General features: G+C 42.9%; 1 protein-coding gene across 1 annotated transcript; it reads left to right on the top strand.

The window, feature by feature from the left end:
- The first annotated feature begins 9,825 nt into the window (after window positions 1–9,825).
- On the top strand, window positions 9,826–11,622 carry LOC123988941. The gene has a single exon (XM_046289700.1). It carries the CDS (start codon window positions 9,826–9,828, stop codon window positions 11,620–11,622), a length of 1,797 nt encoding a protein of 598 aa, XP_046145656.1.
- Window positions 11,623–13,237: the final 1,615 nt, after the last annotated feature.

Genomic DNA, 13,237 nt, shown 5'->3' with positions numbered 1-13,237 from the left:
TTCGTTATTACTATATCTACATTAGATATGTAATTTACATTTAATAACAATATCATTATTACTATATCTACATCAGATGAAATTTAATATACTGATTTAGTCGCACAGACCAATGTATATTTAATAACAATATCATTATTAATATATCTACATCAGATGAAATTTAATATACTGATTTAATCCCACAGATCAATGTACATATAATAACAGTTTCGTTATTACTATATCTACATTAGATATAATGTTATATACTGATACCTTCCCACAGATCAATGTACATATAATAACAGTATCGTTATTACTATATCTACATTAGATATGTAATATACATTTAATAACAATATCATTATTACTATATCTACATCAGATATAATGTAATATAATGATCCCTTCCCACCGATCAATGTACATATAATGGCAGTATCGTTATTACTATATCTCCATTTGAAATGTAATATACATTTAATAACAATATCATTATTAATATATCTACATCAGCTGTAATGTAATATACTGATTTATTCCCACAGGCCAATGTACATTTAATAACAATATCATTATTACTATATCTACATTGGATACAATGTAATATAGTGATACCTTCCCACAGATCAATGTACATATAATAACAGTTTCGTTGTTACTATATCTAAAATAGATATAATGTAATATACTGATACCTTCCCACAGATCAATATACATATAATAACAGTATCGTTATTACTATATCTACATTAGATATAATGTAATATACTGATACCTTCCCACAGATCAATATACATAGAATAACAGTATCGTTATTACTATATCTACATTAGATATGTAATATACATTTAATAACAATATCATTATTACTATATCTACATCAGATGAAATTTAATATACTGATTTAATCCACAGACCAATGTATATTTAATAACAATATCATTATTACTATATCTACATCAGATGTAATTTAATATACTGATTTAATCCCACAGACCAATGTACATTTAATAACAATATCATTATTACTATATCTACATTGGATACAATGTAATACACTGATACCTTCCCACACATCAATGTACATATAATAGCGGTTTCGTTATTACTATATCTACAATAGATATAATGTAATATAATGATCCCTTCCAACCGATCAATGTACATATAATGGCAGTATCCTTATTACTATATCTACATAAGATATGTAATATACATTTAATAACAATATCATTATTACTATATCTACATCAGATGAAATTTAATATACTGATTTAATCCCACAGACCAATGTACATTTAATAACAATATCATTATTACTATATCTACATCAGATGAAATGTAATATACTGATTTAATCCTACAGACCAATGTACATTTAATAACAATATCATTATTACTATATCTACATTAGATATAATGTGATATACTGATACCTTCCCACAGATCAATGTACATACAGTAACAGTATCGTTATTACTATATCTACATTAGATATGTAATATACATCTAATAACAATATCATTATTACTATATCTACATTAGATATAATGTAATATAATGATCCCTTCCCACCGATCAATGTACATATAATGGCAGTATCGTTATTACTATATCTCCATTTGATATGTAATATACATTTAATAACAATATCATTATTAATATATCTACATCAAATGTAATGTAATATACTGATTTATTCCCACAGACCAATGTACATTTAATAACAATATCATTATTACTATATCTACATTAGATACAATGTAATATACTGATACCTTCCCACAGGTCAATGTACATATAATAACAGTTTCGTAGTTACTATATCTACAATAGATATAATGTAATATACTGATACCTTCCCGCAGATCAATATACATATAATAACAGTATCGTTATTACTATATCTACATTAGATATGTAATATACATTTAATAACAATATCATTATTACTATATCTACATCAGATGAAATTTAATATACTGATTTAGTCGCACAGACCAATGTATATTTAATAACAATATCATTATTAATATATCTACATCAGATGATATTTAATATACTGATTTAATCCCACAGATCAATGTACATATAATAACAGTTTCGTTATTACTATATCTACATTAGATATAATGTTATATACTGATACCTTCCCACAGATCAATGTACATATAATAACAGTATCGTTATTACTATATCTACATTAGATATGTAATATACATCTAATAACAATATCATTATTACTATATCTACATCAGATGAAATGTAATATACTGATTTAATCCCACAGACCAATGTACATTTAATAACAATATCATTATTACTATATCTACATTAGATATAATGTAATATAATGATCCCTTCCCACCGATCAATGTACATATAATGGCAGTATCGTTATTACTATATGTCCATTTGATATGTAATATACATTTAATAACATATCATTATTAATATATCTACATCAGCTGTAATGTAATATACTGATTTATTCCCACAGACCAATGTACATTTAATAACAATATCATTATTACTATATCTACATTGGATACAATGTAATATACTGATACCTTCCCACAGATCAATGTACATATAATAACAGTTTCGTTGTTACTATATCTACATTAGATATAATGTAATATACTGATACCTTCCCACAGATCAATGTACATATAATGGCAGTATCGTTATTACTATATCTCCATTTGATATGTAATATACATTTAATAACAATATCATTATTAATATATCTACATCAGTTGTAATGTAATATACTGATTTATTCCCACAGACCATTGTACATTTAATAACAATATCATTATTACTATATCTACATTGGATACAATGTAATATACTGATACCTTCCCACAGATCAATGTACATATAATAACAGTTTCGTTGTTACTATATCTAAAATAGATATAATGTAATATACTGATACCTTCCCACAGATCAATGTACATATAATGGCAGTATCGTTATTACTATATCTCCATTTGATATGTAATATACATTTAATAACAATATCATTATTACTATATCTACATCAGCTGTAATGTAATATACTGATTTATTCCCACAGACCAATGTACATTTAATAACAATATCATTATTACTATATCTACATTGGATACAATGTAATATACTAATACCTTCCCACAGATCAATGTACATATTATAACAGTTTCGTAGTTACTATATCTACATTAGATATAATGTAATATACTGATACCTTCCCGCAGATCAATATACATATAATAACAGTATCGTTATTACTATATCTACATTAGATATGTAATATACATTTAATAACAATATCATTATTACCATATCTACATTAGATATAATGTAATATAATGATCCCTTGCCACCGATCAATGTACATATAATGGCAGTATCGTTATTACTATATCTACATTAGATATGTAATATACATTTAATAACAATATCATTATTACTATATCTACATCAGATGAAATTTAATATACTGATTTAATCCCACAGATCAATGTACATTTAATAACAATATCATTATTACTATATCTACATCAGATGTAATTTAATATACTGATTTAATCCCACAGATCAATGTACATATAATAACAGTTTCGTTATTACTATATCTACATTAGATATAATTTTATATACTGATACCTTCCCACAGATCAATGTACATATAATAACAGTATCGTTATTACTATTGTTACGTCCGGGTTTATTTTACATAACCCGACCTTGCGTTTCCCGTTTTGTGCGCTGCACTTGGAAGAAATTCCCCTGCGGGAGGCGCAAGGAAGGGTATTGACTTGATTTTCTCATCTTCGTATCCTGTCCGCGCTCCCCCTAACTTGCGTCTCTTCGTTGAGTGCGCTGCACTTGAAAATATTCCACACGAAGAGCACAAAGAAAGGGGTTTGAGATTTAAAATAATAATTCTTCTTTTTCTTTTCTCTTATTAGCTTCAATAGTTCAACCGTTAGTATACCAAGTTTGTGTACCTCGCCAGTGCGAAGCACTTGGAAATAATCCCAGACGAGGCACACAAAGGAGGCTATATTTAGCTCTTTCAAATAATACAAAGTCAACCTTTCCTTGAGATGATTGCCTACTCGAAACTGCGTAGTTCGAAAATTTAGAAAGTCGAAACCGTTAAGGGAGAGGTATCGTAAACATCCTCCGCCGCGCGGTTAAGCAGTGCGACGCACTTGGAAAATTCCCAGCTTGACCGTGCCGTACAAAGAAAACTATCGCTCTCCCCTGCTAGGGAGATACCTCTCCTACCTGCGAAGCATGCGTCAGCCGACCTTTCCACAAGGAATGAATGCAATTAAGTTCGAAATAATTGGTATGAAACGGAATGAAACTGTTTGAATGACTATGGAATGCGAGGGTTTGCGTGACAACCACTGAGGTTTGAAATTGTCGACCAACGTTCAAGAATGTTCCAAGCGAAGGTCGACTAAGGCAATAAACATCGACAATGAACTAAACGTTAAACGTGGAGCGTTTAGAAAATTCAAAACCATTACCAATCAATGCACGCGGAACTAATAACGATTAAATGCAGTAACGTATTTGCATATATCCGCGATTTGATAGTAATTATAAATATCGATTGCCTTTTTCGTAAACCGTCAAAGTACAAATAATAACGGAATGATTTTACATTATTTATCATTAGCCATTCAATAGTAAGTTAAACATCTATTAAAAAGGGGGCTAGATGCTCTTCGTTACCGAAATACTATTTGCAAATATCATTATCAAAGCCTCTTTGATAATAAATTCAGACAAAGTGCGTAATAGAATATTCCAGAAGTATAGAAACTGCGACGCATTAAATTGACTAGGCGTTAGAGGGGTAAAAGAAAGAGATAGCTTACGGAAAGACAGAGTCGGAAGAAAGGTCAAGAAGGGATGAGAACTCGGGAAACGCGCTTACACAAAACCAATACGCGCGGGCCTTCCCCTTCGACACGTACCCTGATTTGCCAAATGATGTCCCCACTTTGGGCCCATGATCGCGGGTCGAACCCTGAGAGACGATCGCTTGACTGAGGCAAATCACTCTTCGTCGAAAAATCGTGAGGTACGTGACGGGGAGCCCGTGTTCGCGTTAAGCAGTAGTTTACGCGTGAAAATCGTTGTAATTAGCTGACCGGTAAAGTCCTTACAAAAGACAGAGTGCCGGGAGATTGCGATTCACGTTTCCGCGTAAAAGACTTTTACGAATACGTAAAACTTCACACTTTTCAATATTCTATCTTTTCTCTTTCGTTTTTAAAATCGCCGTTAATTAATATTTTTCTTTTTCCGCGTCGCGTCGTTTTGAAATTAGTTTTCGTATCGTCTCGTAACCGTAATACCGTCGAAAGGCCGGTCGCGAACGCGTAGTGCGTGTGACAAGTTTCTCATCCTTTCTTCGCCTTCCAGATTTCTAGACAACACCAGCGACCACTGAGCAAATTTACTAATATTTTATATTATCTAACATCGAGCTTGGTAAGTTTATCTATTTCATTTTGTCCAATACGACGAATCTGGATTTAGTGAGGCAAAACGGGCGATCTTGAAACCGCGTGTTCTGGAAGTTTCCCCCCGAGATCGTTCTGTTCGACGTTTATCGAAGGTATCGAAGAACATTTCGCAATCTTAATAATAATTCCGTTCGCAGTAATGAGAGGCGGCCCATGAAACCGTTGGTTTTGGAAGTCTTTCCCCTTGGGACCGTTTTCCTCTCATCGTAATTTAATTGCTCATTGAAATCGCCGCTCGAATCAACTTTAAATTCTGTTCAATATAACCGAATTTCGCCGATCTTGTTAAACATATATCTAAATTGCAATTTTCCCGGAGTGCCCCAACCCCCGAAAGGGGCGCGGGGAACCAGGACGACCTTGGTCGATCCAGGCTGAGCCCCAACCGAGCGCGTCTCCGGGTGGCGGATAGGAGGACGACCGGGTGCGTGAAGTGGGCCCCGAGTACCGTGGAACGGGACGCCTCAGGCGACCAGGAAACGGAAAAGGTGCGCCTACGGAGTGCCCCGGCCAACGGGTGCTATAAGTGACCCCTGAAGGCCTAAAAACCCTCGGAGGGGAACTAAAGCCCCGTCGCGGACCAGCTCCCCAAGCTAAGGTGTAAGCAATCGTGCCGAGAGCTGGATGGCACCGGGGTAATGGTGTCACGAACGATGCCCTTGGGGTACCAGGCGCCCCCCCATTGTATCTAGCCTTACCCCTGCAAGCGGGCTCTGCAGGGGTGGACCTATACTTCCCGACTACTCGTGGGACACATATGGAAACAAAAACAAAAATCAAAGAAAACAACGACACCCAAACAAACACGGACACTAACACGGACACGAACACGGACACGAACACCACAACAACAAACACAAACAGGAACGCACCCGGAAGCGGGCCGGTTGAGGAGGGAAGGGACCCAATTTTGGGGACCGCCTCCGAAACACCGCCGACGGGCGGTTCTGGGGCGAGTATGTCTGGGGCAGGCGAGGTCACAACCCTGCCGGCTCTGGACTTACTCACCCTCAATGAAGAGCCTTCCTCCGGCGCGGCCGGGGCCGACCAGGGAGCAATCCCAGGACCGAACCCGGTAGCACGAAGGAAGGTTAAGCTCAGCGGAGCAGCCAGAAAGAAGAAGGCCCGCTTGGCGCTCCTAGCGTCGACGGAGTCTTCCGACAAGACGGCTACCGCTGGGACAACATGCAAGGCGGGGATGGCCCCCGCGACGGCCGCTGCGAGGGGGGGCCCGACTACAGGGAAACCCCGCGCAGAGACGTCGCGGGTGGATAGCAAGGGGGCGGAAGGTAAGGGGCTCAAAAGGACCCGACCATCCGTCTCCCCCAACACCCAGCCTTGCGCGAAGAAAAGACAAAGAATCTTTCCTTCGCCTAAAAGCTTTAGTGAGGCGCTGACGGCGGAGAGGAGGCTGGCGATCGCGCCGGCCAACTATCCGGAGTCGACCCTCACGGAAGCGCAGGCTTCCGCAATCGAGCAGGCGATCGTGGGAGCGTTGTGTGGGCTTCAGAAAGGCGAGACCATGCCGCGCTTCGACGAGTGCCGGTTCGGAGGGGGCCTGCTACTGGTGACTTGCGCGGACACCGGAGCGGTGGAATGGCTGAGGGCCATAGCCACCACAATCAGGCCTTGGGAGGGGGCGGTCCTCCAAGTGCTGGATGGCCGGCGCCTCCCAAAGCTTAGGAGGATGGTCACGGTCATCCCCCGGCCCTCCGGTGGCCACGGAGGCAATTTTAAAAATGATGGAGGGTCAGAACCCGGGGCTCCACACGAACCTCTGGAGAGTGTGGAGCAGGAGAGAGGGGCCGAATTCGGTTACTCTCGTCCTGGGGGTTGACCCGGCATCATACAACCTCATCAAGAGGCAAGGTTCGGAAGTCCACGTGGGCCTGCGCAGGGCACTCTTTAGAGAGGGACCTGCTGGGACCACGGAGGACAAAAAGAACCCCAACACGGTCCCAGGGAACAAACCGGGACCAGCAGCCCCGACGATGGAGGAAGGGAAGGCGGGGGTGAGTGGTGTGGATGGAGGAGAAGGGGAGCCCAGGGCGCTGGCTACGGCGCCCACGGAGACCCTCCCACCCTGCGCCGACACCCCCCCCCCCCCCCCACCCAAGGGCTGCAACACTACGACGGCGGCTGCCGGATCCTCCCAAGGACCGAAGGCCACCGACATGCAACCTCCGTCTAGTGGGAGCATCCCCAGGGCAGTAATGTCAAGGGGAAGGCCGACCACGGCGGAGGCGACGAGAAGAACCGGGCTTCTGGGTGTGCAGAGGGGGAGCCAACGCACCCTGACTCACACCCTGAAGGCCGGCTCTAGGGGAAGAAGAGGGACAGGCCCCGGCAAGGGCCCCCTCACAAGTAGGTACAATGGGCCCCGGCAGGGAACATAACGTACCTACTTCAACTAAGCGAGACCGGACCACATCTGGCACCAACAAGGTGTCAGAAGGTACCAGATTCTCGCAGATCAATTTGCAACATTGCAAGGCGGCAACGGATATCCTCCTGTGCCGCCTAACGATGGGGCAGACAGATATAGCCCTCATACAGGAACCTTGGATCCACAAGGAACGCGTAGGAGGGCTTAACACGGGGTGTGGCTCACTTCACTATGATGCCACATCCACAAGGCCCAGGGCCTGCATCTTCGTCAAAAAGGAAATAGCGGCCCTGAAACTTAATGAATTCTGTACAGCTGATCTTTCAGTGGTTAAGGTCAAACTTAACCTCGGTGGGAACAAGTCAGAGCTGGTGGTATGCTCGGCGTACCTACCGTATGACTCCGAGGAACCTCCACCCACGAGGGAACTCAGGGCTCTGATAGATCACTGTGCTGTCAAAGGTCTGCACCTGGTGATAGGTTGCGATGCTAACTCGCACCACACAGTATGGGGCAGTACCAATACCAACGGCAGAGGCACAGCACTGCTAGAGTACCTCGCCACCACGAGCATGGAGATCCTAAACAAAGGCTCCGCCCCCACCTTCATCACCTCCCGTAGACAGGAGGTAATTGACCTGACCCTGGGCACCACAAAGGTGGCACAGGTTGTCAAACACTGGCAAGTTCGAGACGAAAGCACGCTCTCGGACCACCGCCTAATTACGTTCAACTTAATGGGCGACAGAGAAGGCGGCACTGGTGAAGCATACAGGAACCCAAAGGCCACCAACTGGGCACTCTACAGAGAGGGCCTAGAAGGGAGGCTTAAGGGGCACTGTCAGCGTCCCAGGACCGTAGGCGAAATTGAGCAAGCGGTGAAGCACTTAAACTCCGCCGTTACTCAAGCCTACGAGGATGCCTGCCCTGTCAAAATTGGAAGTAGTAACAAAAGGGTCCCCTGGTGGAACAAGAAATTGGACCAAGCCAGAAAGGACACCCGCAGACTACTGAACAAAGCCATGAAGGCAAATACGAAGCCAGCCTGGGACAGTTACAAAAGGTCCCAGCAAGCTTACAAAAAGCTAATAAGAACTAGCAAGAGGTCAGCCTGGAAGACCTTCTGCAAAGAAACCGAAGCTCTACCAGTAGTTGCCAGGTTAAGGAGGGTCTTCTCAACAGGCCCCTCACCGGGGTTGGATCGTCTCAGACGCCCCGACGGAAGTCTGACGAACAACCACAAAGAGACATTAGAACACCTCATCCAGACACATTTCCCAGGCTCAACAGCGGAGGGCCGGGGGCGTCGTCGCAGCGATACGACGCGTACCGACCCCGCTCTAGCGGACTGGGAAACAGCGGAGAAGGTGATAAACACAGACAGGGTGAAGTGGGCCATCGGCTCCTTCAGTAGATTCAAGAGCCCGGGCACTGACGGGATCTTTCCGGCACTCCTTCAGGAGGGCGGTGAGGACCTGTACAGGCGCCTGGGCCAGATCTTCAAATCCTGCCTAGCGAAGGGCTACGTACCCAAAGCCTGGGGACACTCCAAGGTAGTGTTCATCCCTAAACCTGGGAGGGACAATTACGACCTTGCCAAGGCATACAGACCCATCAGCCTCACCTCTTTCATGCTCAAAACGCTGGAGAGGCTGGTCGATAGATACATCAGAGACGAGGTTTTGGCCCAATAAACCACTACACCCCTCTCAACACGCCTATCAAAACGGCAAATCCACCGAGACGGCACTTCATAAACTAGTAGGCTTTATTGAAGGCGCACTGTCGAGCGGCGAATCTGCCCTCTGCATTTTCCTCGACATCGAGGGGGCGTTTGACAACACACCCCATGATGCCATTAAGGAAGCTGCGAGGAGGTATAATATTAAGGACTCCGTCGTAAGATGGATCCACAACATGCTGACGAACAGAACAGCCATAGCAAGCCTGGGAGAGGAGACGGTGAGGGCTGACGTCGCGAGGGGCTGCCCGCAGGGAGGAGTCCTGTCCCCCCTGCTGTGGACCCTCGTGGTTGATGAACTCATACGTATACTCGCCTCGGAAGGCTTTGAGGTTCAGGGCTACGCCGACGACCTCTCTATCACGGTCAGAGGCAGACACCCGTTGGATCTAGCGAGGAGATTACAAAAGGCTATCATACTCGTAGAATCTTGGTGCCAATCACACTCACTCTCGGTTAACCCGAGCAAAACGGAACTGGTCCTATTTACAAGGAGAAGACGCTTTTATTTTAAGGCTCCTCACCTTTTTGGGACGCAGCTACAACTCACAGATGAGGTTAAATATCTAGGTGTAATACTAGACAAAAAACTCACCTGGAAGAACCATGTGAACAGGCAGACCCAGAAAGCAATCAGCACCTACTGGGCCTGCCGCAGAATGTTTGGCCCCACATGGGGACTCAAACCAAGGGTGGTCAGGTGGATATACCAGGCCATCCTTGAACCTATCACAACATACGCCTCGATTGTGTGGTGGACCTCCATGAAGAGGGAAGCACACAGAAAGGCTATAGAAAGAATATACAGAATAACGCTGCTGGGGATAATAGGTGCACTCCCCACCACGCCCACCTTGGCAATGGGTGCGCTGCTCGACATCAAGCCACCCCATCTAACAGTGATGGCAACGGCTTGGAGAGCGGCCATCCGCCTCCACCAAGCTGAAGAATGGTCCCCGACGGGCGGCGGGCACACCGAAATCCTCAGGGATGTGGGATCAGAGTCAATTCTGACCCACGGTGGGGACCGCTGCAAGACGGAGTACCTCTTCAGACGAGAATATGATCTAATCCTCCCAGATAGGGAGAAATGGCTGAAAGACCCAAACGACATTCTGACTCCGGGGGGGCTGGTCTGGTTCACAGACGGCTCTAAGACCGGTATCGGCACCGGAGCCGGGATTGCGGGGGAAAGCCCTAGGGTCGAAATGACCCACAAGCTGGGCCACCACGTTACGGTCTTTCAAGCAGAAGTGTTTGCCATATGGGCCTGCGCCAAATATAATTTGGATAGGGCCCACTCAGGAAAACACATATACATCTGCAGTGACAGCATGGCCGCGCTGAAAGCCCTCCACAAAGTGGAAATAGGGTCGAAGCTAGTCAAGGACTGCGCACTGATTTTAAGACAGCTATCTCTGAACAACAGAGTTAAGCTGCTATGGGTACCAGGCCACACTGGTATCCCAGGAAACGAGAGGGCTAACGAATTGGCACGACTGGGGGCGTCAAGCTCTCAGCCATGCCATGAGTACCCTATTGGTGTCTCAACCTATGCGTTGAAAGGCTTGGCCAAGGACTGGTTAAACCAGGAATTCACCAGGCTCTGGCACAACGCCAATGGCATGAGACACACGAGGGCCCTTTTTAAGGGACCGTCACAGAAGCTGGGTGACACCTTAAGTCACCTGGACAGGGCGCAGCTGCGCATGCTCGTGGGCCTAGTGACAGGACACTGGTACACGAGAAAACACCTCGCGCGCATGAGACTCACGGAGGAGACATTATGTCCGAGGTGTGAGGAAGAGGACGAAACCCCTCTACACGTACTTCTAAGATGCAGGGAACTAAGGGCCCGAAGAGGAGCAATCCTGGGGACCTTGGAACCCTCATCATTAAGCATTTCGGCTGGCCTGGTGCCGGCGCTTCTAAACTTCGCCACAGAAGCCCAGTTGCCAAGGCACAGCCAGTAAAGAGGCTGCCTAGCGGCCCGGGTACAATGGTCCCCAAGGACTGAGTGCCCGGCTAGCCTCAGCCCATTAGAATAGAATAGAAGAAGAAATTGCAATTTTTCTTTCTATATTCCTAACAGCTCGAATTCTTTGTAACCAATTTAATTACTGTTATGCTTTTCTTTTTTTGAAATTATATTTCTTTTTGTTACACACAACTAGTTTCAGATTCATTTTAGTTTAACACACTTCCTACCTAACATTCACGCTAACCATTCTTTGGCACAAATTCGCAAGAGGGGCCCGTATGGGACTAGAGCATTGACGAACTCAATATAACAACTTCAGAATCTTACTATAAAAATTAAACGATTCTTTTTAATTGTTCCGATTGTTAACGACCTAACATCGTCGAGCGCGATCGGGACTGGTGGCAGCGAAAATACCGTTCTCATCCGCGTATTAACACCTAATAAATTAATTATTTTATTCTTTTAATTTTGTACGTCGCGCGCCGTATCACTCGCTCGCGACGTAACAAAATTTTTGGTTGCAGCGGTGGGATGATTTTCAATGCTCGTTCGTTGAATTTGTGCAGTTAGGAAGTGTATAAATTTTCAAAGTGTCAATTTCAAAATTATTATTCTAATTGATTCGAGCCACGAGTGCGGTGAATACGGGAAAAGTTTCGAACAAAGATACCTCCTTTTGCCACACTTCACTACGCATTGTGCCTATAAATTTATATATTTACGGTGTTATATTTTGTGTTACAATTTATATATTGTGTATTTCATTTATGTGTGTTATGTGTGATAATTGCTCATTATTGAATTTATAATTGAATCTGATCCGATACTAATATTTCTGATTAACTGTATTTTGTCACATTTATTTATTTATTTATATTTATTTATATTTATTTATTTATTTATTTATCTATTTTTCTGTTTCTGTTTTGCTACTTGGTGTTTTCTGTTAGAGATTCATTTTCAAAATTACTGATTTTTGGATTTATCAACTCAATTTTTGTCGATTTATCATTAATTATATTTATTAACTATATATTCGTCTGATTAGTGAGCAGTTATCACGTAAATTGAATATTATATGTCATATTGATTTTTTGTGTTATTTTCATATATATATTTTTGTGTATATTTCTTTTGTATATTTTTCTGATATATTTTTACAAAAATGCCGAATTCTAAAGAGGTGGGCCCTGCCAAAAGCACGGCTATTGCAGGTCCTAGTAGAAGTACGGGTATTTCTAGTTTATTAGAAGGAACTAATACCGGGGAGGGTAACGAGTCAATTTTCACAGCTTCGGTAATAGAAAGTTTCGCCGTTCAGCAGGCCGTTCAACATGTGCCGGTTTTTGACGGGAAAAATATCCGATTAAGGGATTTTCTTGCTGAAGTAGAATTTAACGCGGAAAGTCTCCCGATATCAGCAATGCGTGGTTTTGTACGACTTGTAGTCTCTAAATTAAGAGGAGAAGCTCGCGATAGCGTCCACGGATTAAAATTCGAGACCGTTTCAGAACTGGTGAAACACTTAAAACGTCGTTTTACATCGGATAGAACGTACAACGATTACTACTTTAAAATCGCCACCGTTCGTATGTATCGAGACG

This window comes from Osmia bicornis, unplaced genomic scaffold, assembly GCF_907164935.1.
Source record: "Osmia bicornis bicornis unplaced genomic scaffold, iOsmBic2.1, whole genome shotgun sequence".
Lineage (NCBI taxonomy): Eukaryota > Metazoa > Arthropoda > Insecta > Hymenoptera > Megachilidae > Osmia > Osmia bicornis.
The sequence above is the reverse complement of the archived record's forward strand: the minus strand, read 5'-3'. Positions and strand labels throughout refer to the sequence as shown.

Bases quoted from the DNA above. Each gene is read 5' to 3' on its own strand.
- LOC123988941 (XM_046289700.1), top strand. From the start codon at position 9,826: ATGCTGACGAACAGAACAGCCATAGCAAGCCTGGGAGAGGAGACGGTG.